General features: G+C 36.8%; 1 protein-coding gene across 5 annotated transcripts in view; it reads right to left on the minus strand.

The window, feature by feature from the left end:
• Window positions 1-17,598, minus strand: part of Epha6 (EPH receptor A6) — a 922,972-nt gene that overhangs the window by 218,815 nt on the left and 686,559 nt on the right. For all 5 annotated transcript variants that reach the window (XM_031364192.1, XM_031364193.1, XM_031364195.1 and 2 more), the window contains one exon: window positions 16,869-17,054. In XM_031364192.1, the coding sequence (XP_031220052.1) occupies window positions 16,869-17,054 (186 nt within the window). The remainder of the gene's footprint in view (window positions 1-16,868; window positions 17,055-17,598) is intronic.

A 17,598-nucleotide genomic window follows, 5' to 3' on the forward strand; every position in this document is an offset into this window, starting at 1 on the left:
AGACAAAAGTCAATCTACTCAGGATATAATTGTATATGAGAGAAAAATAGCCACAGGTATCCAAGATTTTCCATATACTTAAGTCATAGAACACAGAGAAGAATCTATTTTGTGGACCACATGTGATTACATTTGGTATATGTCTTATTTTTAATTTTTAACTGAATCACCTGGGTAGGTCGCTTAATTTAGTATCTATACTTATAAATGTACAAAAGCATAGGGCTACATAGTGAATTCCAGCCAGCCATAGTTACATAATTCTGCCCTCCCTCCCTTCCTCCCCTCCCCTCCTCTTCCCCCTCCTTCTCTCCTCTCTTCCTATCTGTCTATCTCACACACATACACAAGTTTCCTGGGACAGGAAAAGGATTCTTTTAAATCAGTTGGTTTTCATCCACATGGCCAGAACACAGGCTTTGAGGCTTTGAACAAGTTCCCGGAATCCAGGAGATGGAGAGAAAGTCCTGAGATAGATGGAGTGGGGTAAGAGAAACCCCAGATTCTAGAAAGGAGACTCAAAGTCATTTTGAAATCAGGGTCTGACCATCTTTCAGGCATGAGTAGAAACAGTTCTCTCTCTCTCTCTCCCTTTCTTCCACTTACATGAAACAAAATATGTTTACTTGATAAAACAAACTATTCAAAAAAAGCCAATAATTATACTAAAAACAGTGAAATATACTTGGAATGTTAAAATAGTGATGGAAGGTTTCCATAAAAATTCCATGAATAACAAATGGATATTTAGATGATTGTCTCACAGAGAACAATGATGTTCATTTATATAACGATTCAAAAAAAACAATAGAAAAGGTCATTGTCATGGTTAAAATATGCTTGGTCCAAGGAATGGCAGTATTTGGAGGTGTAACCCTGTTGGAGTAGGTATGTCACTGTGGTTGTGAGCTATAAGTTTCTCATTCTAGCTGCCTAGAGGCCAATGTTCTGTGAGTAGCCTTTAGAGGAAGGTGTAGAACTCTCAGCTTCTCCTGTACTGTGCCTGCCTGGATGCTGCCATGTTCCCACCTTGATGACCATAGACTGAACCTCTGAACCTGTAAGCCAGCCCCCAATTAAATGTTGTTTTTATAAGAGTTGCCTTGGTCATGTTGTCTGTTCACAGCAATAAAATCCTAACTAGGACAGTCATGTACTCTCCAATTACTTTACAGTACCATAATAATCTAATATAAAACATGAAAAACATGGCGTAAGAACCTTGCAGTACATTTTTCCTTAGATACCAAGCTTGTATGCAAAGATGTCAACAGAATGTGAACTCCTTTTATAAATAATGTTTGAGATATAAGGGATAGAAATATCTCTTTTAGTAAATTTTATAAGGTTAGAGGTACTAGAAGATGGATTAAACTACTTAGGCAAAAAGAAGACGATGACTGTGCCCAGAACATCACTATTGTCAATGTAAAGACATAAAATAAGAATTCTAATTTGCAGAATAATTGATATCTACGAAAGCTCATGCAATCCAAGAAGGAGCAGGACATCGTTGTAATTATAATTTTGGATCACAATGCTAAAGTTTGTATGCAGATGATAGTTTGTTTTCTGACAATAGCTATACATTTTTCTTTTCCCTATTAACACTAGTATTATCAGAAGTAGAAAGTAAAAATGTCAGCAGTGAATATCAAACCCAGATCTGAAGTGCATCTAGGATGCCACCTGGCAAACTATTTTTATATTGGTGCATGTGGATATGAAATAATAAATAACCCTCACCTATTTTAGTTTTTTATTAGAAATAAATGAGGAACACTATAGGATGACTTCTGAAATTGGTCATATTGACAGGTGTTGTAGTTTATTTCTTTTATTGACAGAAAACTATAGAGTAAAAATTTACCTATTATGTATCAATGTGCTTCCCTAGATTAAAATTTATACTGACATCAATTTTCTATGCCCCTGTGCTCTCATTGATACAGTTTTTATGGCAACATTTTGGCATTATGCCAAATCCTTTAAAAACAATGAAAATATATTACTATATGATATTTCTTGTGAGTAGCTGAGTTTGTAGAATGGTGATGGAATAACAGTAATGACTTTTGAAAATTCCATAAGGAAGTTTACTACTGTAAATATACCCATGCACACACACACACACACACACACACACACACACACACACACGGGGTTTAAATGAAGTTACCATATAAATGGGGCACAATGCCTCCTCCAGACACCACCAGCTGTCAAACAAAACGTCCAGTGCTAGGTATGGGTTACTTCTTTTCAAACCGTCAGTGGATGTCCCTAGACTACTCCATCAATACTCCAAGCTTTAGCCATTCCTTTTTCCCCCACAAACATACAGATGTTGATGTAAAACCCTGTTGCTGAAGATACCACATACCTGAGACATTGGACATGAAGAAATGAAGCTGAAACTGATCTGAAAGCTTCATCCATTATAGCTAGCTTTCATAATTCAAGGATATTCTATTAAAACCATTAGAGAAGTTATCAACAGTCACACTCACTCATAATACCAAAACCCTGGTAGCTACAATAATGAGTGTTCTAGAAAGATTTGACCATTGGTACAATACAGCAGAATTTTATGACAGTAACCAACCACTTCCTGATGGGATTTCATGCATGCTCCACAAGATGAAACCTATGCTTCATTCCATTAATGAGGCGAGCAAGCAAGCAAGCAAGCAAACAAACAAAACAAAAACCAAAAATTGCTGTGATTGGTTAGGGTCTAGGGCCTAGCGGGGAGCCTAGTGCTATAGGCTCTAGCTAAAAGGACATAATAGTAAATCACCTTCTAAGTTCTTATCTTTGTACCAGTAGAAAATTTCATCTTCACCACTGAAGCCACCTTTTTGTAGCGGATAGCAACTAATAATGAAACCCACACCAATCAATGTCCAGAAAATAAGAGACTGTGAAGATCTAAGCATGAAGTAGAACACTCATAAGACATTCCTTACCACCTGGGAAGCACCAAGGAAGAGGAGAAAGAATGATTATAAGAGCCACGGGGTTATCTATCTCCCCCAACACAGTTGCAGGGCAGGGCATGGCAGCTCAGCTGCTCATATGAAGTCACAGAAGCTGTGAGTGAATGGAGAAGATAATTGAGTCCAGCTCATATCCTAGCCTGAGTGGTGGAGGGACTCGTGTAGTCCTCCCCTATCTGAAGAGCTAGTGGCTGCTAGGAAGACAGTATCAGTTCTTCATGGGATTCTGCCCCCAAGAGACTACTCTGTGCTCCAGTAGATGTTCCTGAACCCGTGAAGATGCAAATGATCCCAAATGGATCAACAGTAAGGAGCAGGACCCACACGAAGTTGGGAGAAAAAGTGGTAGCTGGGAAAGGGAGAGATTGGAGAGAAGGAAATGGGGGGTTCATATGCATGTGAACATTACATATATACTATCATAAAGCAAGAGTTAAATAGCTGCTCACAAGTTAACTATTCAGGGGAGACCTCTGCTTGATTGTTTGCTCATTTTTTCCTAGGTACTTTGGAAAAATCTTTTGAAGGGATCCTTCTAGAAGAAGATAAAAAAATAGGCAGTGGTGGGCCAACAATAAAATTGAGACAAGGATGACCAGCTATGGAGCAATTGCATTAGTATACCAAAGATTTCATTAAAGCTCAAGAGTCACAAAATAAACATTAACAAATTCTCGTGTCTGGTAGCTGACTTTAACCTGACTAGCTTGAGCCATTTTATAGAACAAAACTAGATCAGGAAAGAAAAGTGGCTATTTTTTTTAATTAGATATTTTCTTTCTTTACATGTCATATGATTTCTCCTTTTCCAGTTTCCCCTCCAAAAAACAAACAAACAAACAAACAAACACAACAAGAACAAACCCCTGTTGCCTCCCCCCTCCCCATGCTTGCCACCCCACCCTCTCCCACTTATTGGCCCTAGCATTCCCCTACAGTGGGGCACATAACCTTCACAGGGCCAAGAGCCTCTCCTCCCAATGATGATCGACTTTGCAATCCTCTACTATACACATGCTGCCAGAACAAACAGTCCCACCATGTGCAGTCCTTGGTTGGTAGTTGAGTCCCTGGGAGCTCTGAGGGGACAAGTTAGTTCATATTGTGGTTCGTCCTAAGGGGCTGCAAACCCTTCAGCTCCTTTGGTCCTTTCTCTAACTTCTTCATTGGGGACCCTGTACTCAGTTCAATGGATGGCTGTGAGCCTCTACATCTGTATTAGTCAGGTACTGTCAGAGCCTCTCAGGAGATAGCTGTATTAGGCTGTCATGTCCTTCCTTCAGTCTCTGCTCCATAGTTAGTCTCTGCAACTCCTTCCGTGGGTATTTTGTTCCCCAGAAAAGGGGCTATTAAACATTAAACAAACAAAACAACTACATGTTTTAAATATAAGGAAAATATTATCTCTAACAGTATAACATTATTGTTTCTCTATCAGTGATAAATGGCTTCTGGGACAAATTTAGAAACTACAAAACTAATATTTACTATAATGCTCACCTCTAGTGTTGTCCTCTAAGGTTAGCTTATAAAATAGTCTTATTTTGTATCACTACCTCTATCAAGACCAAACTGTACAGTGGAGTGGCTTTTCTTATAACTGCTCTTTACAATATATTATATTTCTTTGTCAAGAAGGATAATTTTCCTACTGTAAAGGACACATCTTTAACACATGTAAAAACACTGGCCTCATTACATTCCTAGCATGAGTATCGATAAATCCTTTAAGAAACTCAAATTTGATTAAAGTGGGGTTTCTTCCATTCACATCAGCTTCTTCAGTAATGTTTTATCCTTACCTCTCTTCTGGTCAGTTCTTTCTTTAGTTATAAGATAAAAGACTAGGTCCATTTCATTACAAGCAGAAGTATGCACCTCCTTACAATGCAGACTTCTCTTACTGAAAAACTTTAGGAACAGCACCAAAAGCCCAGTAGTATTATTTTAGTTATAAGAAGCTTTGATTTTTATCTTATGAAAATAGTAATTTTAAGATACACATGGTTGTAGAATTAAGATATTTTACCATTTGATAAAACAATATTCCTTGTTCCTGCCTGGGACAGTGTTTATGAAATAGTTTCTGAGACCATTGCCTATCATCTTTGTAACTGAGAATCCTGATTGCTCATGCAGGGTAATTGGAACACTAGACCTCAAAGGACTGAAACTTTGGTTTTGTTTCACCATATTTGCTTAGTAACACTTAAGCAATAGCGCTACTAACTTCAGATCCCTTTTCAGGAAAATGTATTCATTTTCTTGTAGAAGCTAAGACATAATCTATCCTTTCTGCTGATGCCGCCTCTCTGTAAGTTGCCTTACTTACACTTAGTTCTTCAGTCCTCCACTTCTCACTTAGCCTTTCTTCTCTAGGGCATATTTTGGGATTTTTCACCACAGTATAAAATCTATATATTAGGAGGCAGTAGCGAATGGGGAGCATTTATGTATACTTTCATTTCTGTGTAATGGAATGGTTCAGGCATCAACTCTATGAAATAATGACAAAGCCACTGAGGAGCAATAGACCGCTGTACATATGGATTGCTGGAGCAAACACAACAGCATGTCTTGTATAATATATGGCCATGTCAAAATGAAAACTGAACTTATTTCAAAAGAATCATGCTTATTAATGTTTAGGGGAAAGGTCAATACATTAAATTCCTGGATAGGAATCTTGAAATAGTCATCTCATCTAGTGAAGTAGAGAAAAATATCACTAATGCTTTTTGTTGACATTTGTGATGATTGAACAATGAACAAATGCACTCTTGTGATTGATGTTAGCTCGTAAAAATGTCAATTCATTCACACAATTCTGTTGCTTTATCTCAACTTAGAGTGGGCTAAAGAGGCCCTACTGTTAAGACTCGAACCAGAGGGCCCGATGTTGCACTTATATATCCGTGCCTGAGCTGAGACTGAGTTGTTGGGATTATCATTTACACATCTTCGTGAGATACACACTAAGTAATGCTTGGGAATATTTAATATTTCTATATGTAAATTAGTCATGCAGTCATGTTGTCAACTTGCTTCTGTAGAAAAGCCACATTCGACTAGTGTGTAACGTAGCTTTAGAAAAGGAAATTTCTCCAGTGTGATGATTGCTGAGAGGTAGGAGAGCATGCTAAGTCCAGACAAACACAAGTATGGGAAAGCTGTCAGTCTTACATGAACATGGCTGACGCTAGATGGAGTTACAGATAAGAACTAGAAAAATCAGCCTCTTCATTCCCTTTAGCATGGAAGGGTAAAGTACCACCTGTTCTTATAAATTAAGGCATGCTTGACCCCTTATTCCTGTATACCACGGGATAACCTTCATTCAAAAATAAATAAATATAAACTCCATATTGGGGTTTGTAAGGCAGATTTGGGAGAAAACAGAAAATAAAAGTGGCTCACAAAAGTAAACTCCAAGAAGATAAGGTTACACAGTGTGCTACGTTTAGTATTTCCACCAGGGTCATCATAATCCCTGAGAATCTGTTACGGAGACATTTGCTTGCTCCGAGTTCAGGAGAACAACTCAGATGCTGGAGGGTCTTAGCGTGAGGCTGCTTGAATGCAGAAAGAATCAAGGCTGAGTATAGTGGATTTGTTAATTAGAACCCTTCTGTCGGCTAGCTGAAGAGAGTTTTTGTATAGTGCCATAAGCATAATCAATCCATTTAAAAATCTAGCAAACTATATTATATCAAAATTAATATAAGGAAAATTTCTTTATAAATGATACTGGTGGGAAAATGAAGAGAAGGACTTCAAACTAGAAAAAAAAACCCTGCAAAAATCACATTATTGACAAAGTATTTTATGCAGAAAAATTAAGCATAATATAAAAATCACAATTAAAAAAGGTAGGCAAAATTGAAAATGCCCCAATAAAGGAGAAATAGGGACGAAGTAGAGCTCTGAAAGATGCACAGATTCATTAGTCATTAGGAAAATGCAAATAAGGTTTCCCAGAAAGTTCACCAGAACAGCTAACCTTTTTGTTTGTTTTTTCCAACCATGACAAGTGATACCATACACCTGCAATGAGCCTAATCACTAGTGGACAAGGAAAATGTGCAGTTCCATCCAGGTATCTGGAATTTTTTTGTGATGTTAAATATGTACTTATGGTTCAGTCATCTCACAGCTAAATATTTACCCAAGATAGATGTAAATATACCTTCTCATAGAAACTTGTGCTCATATGGTTAGAGATGTTTCATAAATGAACACCTAAATTGCAAAAATTCAGATGCCCTCCAACTACCATATGTAAAACAAACAGGAACAGCAATCAACTATTGCTATGGGTGGATTTCAAGATCATCCTGATAAGAGAATGAACATGTATAATTCTACTACACAACATTATGAATCTGTTTTGCCTTAAAGAAGGGTTCTAATTAGCAAACTATATAGAGAAAACAGAAACGGAAAAGTTATCATCAGAATACAACTGAGATAACTGTGGCAGACAGTGCCTATTAATAGATGATAGAAGTAATAATCACAAATTTGAGAATAGATTATTTTCATAGTCTAAATTATCTGTTGTCCAATTACACATTACTTCCAAAGGAGGGTGAAGTTGCTTTAAAGTGTGATGTAGGAGTTGGCTTCCTAAAGAATGAGGTGTTCAGGGCGTTATCCCCTCCCACACTGCACTCAGTGAGGTGTGTCCTTCCTGCAGACTTCCTGCCAACCAAGGGAGAGCTGCATATCCTCGTGAGAACTACAGATATTAATGGGGAGGACATTCAGAAAATGGCCTGATCAGTACTCATGGACAGTGCCGAGGTCAAAGACAAAGAAGCCCAAAGAACTCTCACAGATGGGATGGGAAGAGACTGAAAAGATGTGACATAAATTCTACCCAGGAGCCTGGAACTGATAATAGAGCAGAAACAGGAGTATCCCTGGCAAGGCAGAATGAGACTACAGTAAGATCTGCCCCACCTCTCTGCCTTCCTTCTCACCCTCCTCTCTCTCCTTCTTTCTTAGAAGATACTAGTATATTGCCCAGACTAACCTCAAAGGTGTGAGCCTCCTGATTCAGCTTTCTATGAGCTGGGACTACAAGCATGTGCCACCACACTTGGGTCGTTTCTTGACTTTGATATTAATTGTGCGGTTATCACAAGGAACTGGCTGAAAGTTGTGTGAAAAGTATGTCTTGCATAACATTTTCTTTCTAGGTCTGAAGTTATATTGAGATAAAAATGGAGTCAGTGTCACAGCAACATATTCTAAAAAGCAGCAGCAGCTGCAACAGCACCAGACAGCATTGACTTAGGTTCAGCTCGGGTTTAATCTTAAGCCCTTTGGAAAATCCTACACAATAAAGAAAGACTGTGTTAAATTTCTATCATTGATTCCACAGGTACTTCTGAAGATAAAAAAAAAAAATCACACAGGAGGCTCCATCGTCATTTGGTGACTTTTACAAGTCTTTAACCAGCCCTACCTAAGGCTTATGTAAGGCTTAGTCATGACCAAAGTGCCCTCTCCTTGGGCTGGCTGGCAGATTCGTATCCTCTTGAATGCATGGCAGCAAATTCATGCCTAGAACATGGATTTATCTACTTTGTTTCTAAGTCTCCCCAAATTTAGATGCATCGTGCTCTCTACTCAGACCAAACTTATTTTAGGGATGAAAGCGATGGGATTTTTTTTTCTTTCTGAAAATGAACATGATTTTACTTTTTGGATGGCTTTATTCTTAAAGGAGATATTTTGAATGAATACAATTTTATTTGTAGTCTCTTTTCTCTCTTAGCTCCTGCAGTTTACAGCGTTACTTTCCTAGCCAACAACTTATTAGATTTCTTTCTGAAAGATCTCACTACTTATCACAACCTATCACACTTCATTAGCAGGATTAGGGACAGAGAACCAGGACGGGGAAGATGCTGGAGGTAGATCTACAGAAGTGATTTAAGTGGGTGACATTGAAGAAACCCAGATACTTAAACACTGAAGGGACAAGAATATATTTCTCTTGCATACAGAAAAAAAATACTTATTATTATTATCTTTTTTTATAAAAAGAGAGACTCAGGAAAAACACCCCGATACATTTTTCCAATTTCCTAGATAGCCCCGGCAGTGCTTGAACAGAGTGTGTGTGGCAAGAAGGCCACAGGCTGTGCCATCTTGTAATTAGTTGCTGCAGTCACATACAATTTATTTTGTTTAGCTGTGTGTATATGTTATAATCCCAAGAGCAAATACTTTGCAGTAAGTGTTCTACAAATCCCCAGAGTCTCCTGAAATCACACAGGAATAATTCATTAACCATTTTCAGCAACAGCAGAGTAAATACTTAAGGCTAATAGGAGAAGAAAGTCCAGAAAATTTACCCACCTTCTCCTTTCGCTACCATTCCTATGCACTTCTGTCTCTGGCTCACCACTTTCCTCACACCCCTATTCCTTTTTCCTTTCTTGGTAGCGGGGAAGCAGGTTGTGTCATCACGGTCTAGTTTCTTTAGATTTTGGTGACATCAAAATCTTTTTGGTCAGTTTGCTTCCAACATTTCCTCAGCATCTATCACAAATACTCATCCCCAGTCCTCTACCAACCATCTTGACAGATGAATCTGTGTTCTACAGCATCGAAGCAAAGGAAGGTAGAAACTTCAGATAGACTTCTGCTCAGGAGTTCATCACCTGCTAACCACAGGTGCCTGCCTTAGTCCTGAGCTGTGATTTTTATCCAGTCTTTTCCAGGATGTAGAAAGAGAAGCATAGGAGAAATGAGAATAAATTGGAAATTCTTTGTCATTCAAAATGAATGCTTGATTTAAGAATGAAACTCAAGCACTGACTGCTCTTCCAGAGGTCCTGAGTTTAATTCTCAACAACCACATGTTGGCTCACAACCATCTGTAATGGGGATCTGATGCCTTCTTCTGGTATTTCTGAAGACAGTGACAGTGTACTCACATACATGAAATAAATAAATAAATCTTTTAAAAAAAGAATGAAACTCTAGACTTCCTTTTTAAATTTTTTTTTTTACAAATTTTTTAGATTTATGTATGTATATGTATGTATGTACGTTATGTATGTATGTATGTATGTATGTATGCAGTATTCTGCCTGCAGGAAGACCTGAATTCCAAAAGAACATCATATCTCAGTATATATAGTTATAAGCTACCACAGTTGTAAGCTACCATGTGGTTGTTGGGAGTTGAACTCAGGACCTCTGGAAGAATAGTTGTGTCCTTAACCCCTGAGCCATCTCTCCAGCCCAACTCTTGGAACTTCTGACCCAGGAGGACAGGATTTGCCCTTTCCTACTCAATCGTGAATCCCAGTACTTGGGAAAGTGCCTGGAATCCTGTAGTTTGTCATTTAATACAATTATCTGAACGAGTGAAGGCTTTAATGAATGTTAATCATTTTGAATTTAATATAGCAGCAACCTTGACTATTTTCAAAGCTATCAGTTTGCAGCATTAGCATGCCTCAAATGTTTTTCTGTCTAGCTCTGCCAATAGTGAGTGAGCTGAATGGAGTATATTTTTCTGAAATTTTTTTTTTAAACAAAGGATGCTTCTTGGTCCTTATTGTAGTTGGCTCCCTAGCTCATTTTATTCTAGGGACCTCTCTCTCTTGCTCTGACAGACCTACGCTTTCTGTTGCTGGTTACTTCTCTTCTGTCTTAGCTTCTCTTTTTGAGTAATTTTCTTTTTCTTTTTGTGTTTTTTCCTGATTAAGTATATTTCCTGAGAATTTCATACATATGGCGTTTTAATGCAGTCCTCTTCCAGCGGATCACACCTTCTCTACATCAGCTACTAACCATCCCCAGTCTGCTAAATGCTTTTTCATTTGCATCTGTGACTGAAGCTCCTTGCCAGGCTTCAAGGACTTCCTGGAAATCTTTAGTTAAATGCAGTCATGTTCAAACAAGAAAGTACTGTTTTCTCTAAATCTGTTCCCTTTCTTTCCCCATTCTCCTTTCCATCCTCTTTCTTACAGGAATAATATGATTAGAAGCCATTTGAATATGACCTTTTCTCCTCATCTATCATATAATCAGGCAATAACCAAAGTACCTCACTTAAGTTTTGAAAAATAGGCCTTAAATCTACTCCTTTCAAAATAGATATTAATACAATTTCTTTTCCCACCTGTTTTTTCTTGTCTTACCACACTGGCTTCCTTGCTATTTTGTCTTTTTTTTTTCATTATGTAATTAATTGATACTTACTACTTTTGCTAGCTTTCTTGCCATTTCACAAACATGCTAAGCACTGATTCAGGCTTAAAACAATTTACTGTCTCTGCCTAGAATACTCATACTATTCTTCTCATGATTTCGCTCCCTCTTTGCATTCAATTCTCTCTTGCTATCTAAAACGTGTTTATAGAATTAGATTTTTTTTTTGTCTCCTTCAGTGTTTAGCTCCATCTTATTACTCTATTAACAAAAGTGTACAAAAGAAGGATCAGTTAGTTCATCTTCACTGGGTGGAACTTGTCCCATGGCATCAGGAAATAAAGATCCATGCATGTGCCAGCCCAGTCCAGTTGATGATACCATCAAATGTGGTTCTGAGGGCTGGTCACCATTTCCCCTGTAGTTCTTTGGCTTGAATAAGCATCACTTTCCTTCACCTGGTGCCGTTAGAAAGACCCTAACTATTGTAGCTAATCAATCACACGCTAGAACTTTTAAAACTCTTAGCAACAGTAGGCCTATTATTTTATCAGTTAAATAATATCAAATATTGCATTGCAGTTACAGAAAGCTGACTAATGTACTATCCAAACTGTAATGTTGCTTACAGATAAATTTCCCCATATTTTTCCAATGTGTGTATTATAAATTAAAAATTTTTGTTGAACATTTCATGCTTTTCATCTTGAATGTCACTAACATTTTTAAATTATCAGCATGAACAGAAATTTATAATGATCTTGGAGGGATCAGCCATCATGGGATAAGCTTTCCTTATGAGCATCTTATGTCTCTTTGTTAAGGGAACAGGATTTATTAGGGTTACATTTGACCGCTATGTTTTCTACTCTGAACTTTTCTTTCATTCAGAGGAAAATAAAAATCTAAGCCCTAGGGAGGTTTGGTGACTATTCCATAAATAATTAGCTGGTGAAGCAGTTGCTTTAACAGTGGAAGTTTGGACGATTACCTTTACTTAACAAGAATAAAGCAATTCTAGAATTAGGAACCTCTTTTAGAGCATGTAGTACAATGCTTTTTGACTGAGTAGAATTTATTCTGTTATGTATGTTCATAAAAAGTCTCTGTGAGTAGTTTATAACATTCTTGAACATAAAAAGGTTTTGAGTAACTCTAGAAGTTTCTATTATAGCTTTAGTTTTAATGAGCCATGGGATCTTTAAAGAATGTCTTAGAATGACATGGAATTATCTTTGGGAATTTGTTTGCTACGAGGGATGACTTCTGTTCCACTTTACTGAGTTTGTTATTTAGGCGATATAGTTAGTGCTTGTAAATGTTGTAAATGTGCTTTTTTACTTAGCTGGAAGATAGACCTTGTTGTCTGTCTCACAGTTATTGTGCTGAATTTCTCCACCACTAATTCATCAGCAATTCTTAACTTCTTATAGAAAGGTAGCCTTTGCCTCTTGATGATGTAACTAATGTCACTGATAACTATCAGTTACATATCATTACTACCTATGCTACCGATGATGACAAGCCTGTCCTCCAACTGATGGCTTCTCTTTGCTTCCTGGAGGAAGAGTATATGTTGCACATGCAGTTATAACTGATTCATCTTTCTTTCCATCAGTTATATCTAGTAAAATTGTGATATGATTCATATTAAAGAGGATCAATTTTTATCAGACAAAGTTTTTGCATGATGGAATCTTCAATCATTTAGCTTTCCAGTTTAAAATAAAAGCAGTTATATGTGAACATATGGAGGAGCAGAAGTGATTCAAAGACCTGTATCATGTGTGTGTCTAAAAGAAAAGGCTATACATAAGACAAAAACATACATTAAACAAGAAATTGTAGACGAATGGTCTGATGGTTTTTATTTATAATCTTATATCACTTTTAATGGAGATTCAATGTATTTGTTTCCCAGACCCCAGGACAATCTATTTACAATCAGGCCCTTGTACTTCATCATTATCTTCATCAGTATCTTTTATGCAGTTGGGGCGTCTTTAGGGAACATTAATTGCTAGCTATCTCTTAGCTACTTAAGAGCAATCCTGGAACAATTACTGTGTATTTATGGGAATGAGGTATTCATTTATTTATTGCTTTTCTTCTAATAATCCCATAGCACTTGACTCAAGCTGATAACAGTACAAGCAGGATCACCGATTATTGCCGGAATTGCTTTTCTCTCATCCCCACAATGTACCCTACAGCGCCTCAACACTCCCCTATGGGGCTTGCTCTTAGCAGTTAAAACTATAGTGCTCATTGTCATCAAGGATATACTGACTTACATAGAATTAATTTCCCCATTTTGTAGAGCCTTTTTACAGGTCCTAATTTAGATATACATATAAATATGCTATATATAATATATGATAACATATGGATGAAATCCTAGCATTTACTTGATAAGATTTTATCTATTAATCAAAGAAAATAAAGGTCTCTTACTTTCCAAATTTTGAGTCTATTGCCGGTCTCTTAATTTTAGACATTCTATGTGTAAACTCACATATGAGAATTTTGGCATCAAACTTAATTTATAAGGTATCCTCAAAAATAAATTTTTCATGAAAATATAAATGTAAAAACAAAGGAATCATTTGAAATGGTCAAGCTAATGACAGGAAAATGATGCTAAATTCAGTATACATTTATAGATTTAATTTGTATAGAAATAATTCAAAGTCTTAAAAAAAGAGAACTCTAATCAATGATATCTGGGTGAGTTTAGTTTTGTTTTACAGACATGAAATTTCAGTATAGAGAAGTTAAATAATTTATCCAATGTGTACAGATCTTAACTGGCAAAAGCAGAATTCCAATAATGATTCATTGATTTGGTCATTTATTGCTGTGAAAGAAACAATTTTAAATTTAATGGCTTAAAAACAATTTTACACGAATTTAACAGGCATTTGGATACTATGCATCTAACAACATAATACTAGTAAGTTCATTCCTAGGATATTTAGGCTCCCCAACCATGTGTCATTAGTCAAATTTGTAGTTTCAGACATACATTTCCTCCTATAGAGCAGGCCTTAATCTGTAGTTGCTAAGCCTTATAACATTTGTGCCACTAGTATACATGGTCATAGTTGTATTTCTCTATGCATAGATCAGCATAGTTTTTTTTTCCTCATCAAAAAGCATCTTTGTGTAGTGGATGGTGGTTCAAAGTGATAACGTAAGTGTTAGTGGTGTGTGTCATCTAGATCACTACTCTAACCCACAAGACAAAGGAACCACAACATACGTGAGAGAGAAAAGACTTTAAGAGCCAGAGATCAGGGAGGACAAGAGTTAAGTAGTGTATTCTGGATCTAATAAACAGCTGAACTTATGAACTCACAGCAACTATGCTGTATAAGACTTGTACAAGATTAACCCAGTCAACATTCCAGAATGGTAGAGGAACTCAAATCTCCACTTCCACCTGAGGAGATATGGACAATTAGACTTTCAGGAGTGGGAGAGTCACTTTTCTTTATGGGTGTGGCCCCTAGTATATTTAGAATACTCCATTGGATGTAGTGCAGGAGTATGTGGGGAGCATAAAAGAAAAGACACAAACTTGGAGTAGATTTCAGAGGAGTTAAAGGAAAAAGTAAGAATATAAATATACTCAAAATACATTGTATAATTTTTTTTTTAAGAATCAATAAAGAAACAATTTTTTTTTTTTAAAGAAAAACCCTCTCATCATTTCTTGGGTTTACTAGATTGACTTGATTTGGTTTCTTTGCCCTGCCAAATAGCCATAGCTGCAGGTACCTATGCAGGGGCAGGGGAACTTGGGTTGGGATGTAATATTTGAGATGGTTCACTTACAAGCCCGGCATTTAGTGCTGTCTAGCATTTTGGCTGGAGTAAAGTACCTGATTCTATGTTTTTTAAAAATCTATCATCTATCTGTTTGTCCATCCATCTGTTCATCCATCTGTCCATCCATCCATCCATCCATCCATCCATCCATCCATCCATCCATCCATCCATCCATCTGTCCATCCAAGTCAGTGTGTGTGTGTGTTTATGCATGTGTTTGTGCTTGTGTGTGTGTGTGTGTGTGTGTGTGTGCATGTGCGCGTGTGTAAGACATTTAACATGTGTGTGAGGTGAGTGTAAGAGAGATGTGGATATGGCCATATGCAAGTCACAACATGGGTGTTAAGGTCAGAGGACAACTGAAGCAGTCAGTTCCTGCTGGTACCTTGAGATTAAACTCAGACTGTGTGCAAAGCCTTCCTACCTTGCTAGGCTTCTTCCTGCAATACTGCATGGACTGCTTTCTTTCAACATGGAAGTTGGATTTCAGGAAGAATTATAGACTACAAATAATACATAAAATGCCATGTGCCCCACCCTTGCTAATGTCCCAGTGGTCAATGTTGGTCACATGTCTGAGTACAATGTAATTGTGGTTGAGAAGTATATATGGGTGAATATTGAAAAACTTAAGTCACTACAATAAAAGTCCACTATAATGATTATCATCTTGAACTCTCTTCCATGCTATCTGAACTACTGCTGCTGCCAGTAATCTGCTCTTTTGAGCAACATTCTACCAATGCCTTGGGCGAAGAATATAGAAGAGATTTCAGATGGAAAGTTCAGCACATATTTTTTAAGTTATTGAGTTTTCTTATTTTTAACTATAGCAAAATTTTAATGTCCCTTAAATGGTTTGAAAAAATGTTTATTTATTTACATATTTTACTTTTGTGTGTGTGTTTAGATGAGTTTATATTCATCACATATGTACAAGAGCTTATGGTATCATAAAGAAATCATCAAAATCACTGGAACTGAAATTACATATGTTTTTGATTTGGCAGTGGGTTCTAGGAACTCAGCCTCTGTTCTCTGCAAGAGTAGGTAGGATGTGCTCTTAACCACTGATCCATCACTCCAGACCCCACTCATATTCTCAGTGGTTGTTAACAACATTTTAATTCTGTAAATAATAAAAATATTACTTTAAATAACTAAATAATTTTTATGGAAAATTCAATGATAATTCTGTTGGGTTTTATGTTTAGTTTATTAGTAAATAAAAATGGATACATATTGTTACATTTTCTGCCATTATCATTGTTCAAATATGTGCACTATGCTGCCAATTACTTAAAGCATATGACTAATTTTAGATTTAAAAGTAATTTTCTTTCAAAACAATGACCTTGATTCCACTATTTCTGTAATAGCAGAATTGTTATTTCAGCAGTTATCTTATACTTTACTTTATACCAACTATAATAATTTATTCATAATGCTATTAATAGAGCAGACTTCCATATAGAATTTCTTCTGGAAATGTTTTACTCTATGATAAAGCATTTTATACTTGTCTATGAAATGTATTTCTAAGGAGTAATATTTTACTTTAATGAATCAAATGTTGTTGGTCAGTCTTCTATTAATATTGACATTTAGAAAAGTATAACCCTTTCCTCCTAAGACATTATGCTAAGCCAAATGAGCAAAGTTTAGAGGTGATGCCTTTTCCAAGCTTTGTGGTAACCCATGCAAACTCTGATAATGCCATGGCCTAGAGGCAGACACTGAGAAGAGAGGTCAGAAGCCAGCACCTGAATGAAGTCACTGACCTAGCAACTTGGTATTGTTATTAAGTTTTTATAAAAACTAAGAGCACTGTATGAGAAATAGTGAGGAAAACCAGGAACTTACTTTTAGTGACAACACCTTCTAGGCGAATGATGTTTGGGTGGTCAAACTGACCCATGATGCTAGCTTCTCTTAGAAAATCTCTTCTTTGTCGGTCCATGTGGCCACCTTTTAATGTTTTAATAGCAACTGGGATCTCCCTTTTTCCTGGTGTCTTCAAACGTCCACTGCAGACTTCTCCAAATTCACCTTAAAAGACAAACAAACAAACAAAAAAATCATTTGTTTAAACCAAACACATTACATTTCTTGTAATTCAGAAAAATCCAAATTACCATGCTATCATGTAGAACACAACCGAAAACACATCTCTCCAATGTTTGCTGGAAAATGCTTTTTCTTTAGACTGTATAAAAAATATGTCTGTACCAGTTTGCAATCCCACCAGCAATGAAATAATGTTCCTCTTTCTCCACAACCTCTCCAGCATCTGCTGTCCCCTGAGTCTTTTATTCTAGCCAATCTGACAGGTGTGAGGTGGAATCTCAGAGTTGTTTTGATTTGCATTTCCCTGATGACTAAGGATATTGAATATTTCTTTAGGTGCTTCTTAGCCATTCAGTGTTCATCAATTGAGAATTCTTTGTTTAGCTTTGTACCCCATTTTTAAATAGGGTTATTTGGTTCTCTGGAGTCTAGCTTCTTGAGTTCTTTGTATACCTTGCATATTAGCCCTCTATCAGATATAAGATTGGTAAAGATCTTTTCCCAATTTGTTGGTTGCCATTTTGTC

This window comes from Mastomys coucha, unplaced genomic scaffold (assembly GCF_008632895.1).
Source record: "Mastomys coucha isolate ucsf_1 unplaced genomic scaffold, UCSF_Mcou_1 pScaffold12, whole genome shotgun sequence".
Lineage (NCBI taxonomy): Eukaryota > Metazoa > Chordata > Mammalia > Rodentia > Muridae > Mastomys > Mastomys coucha.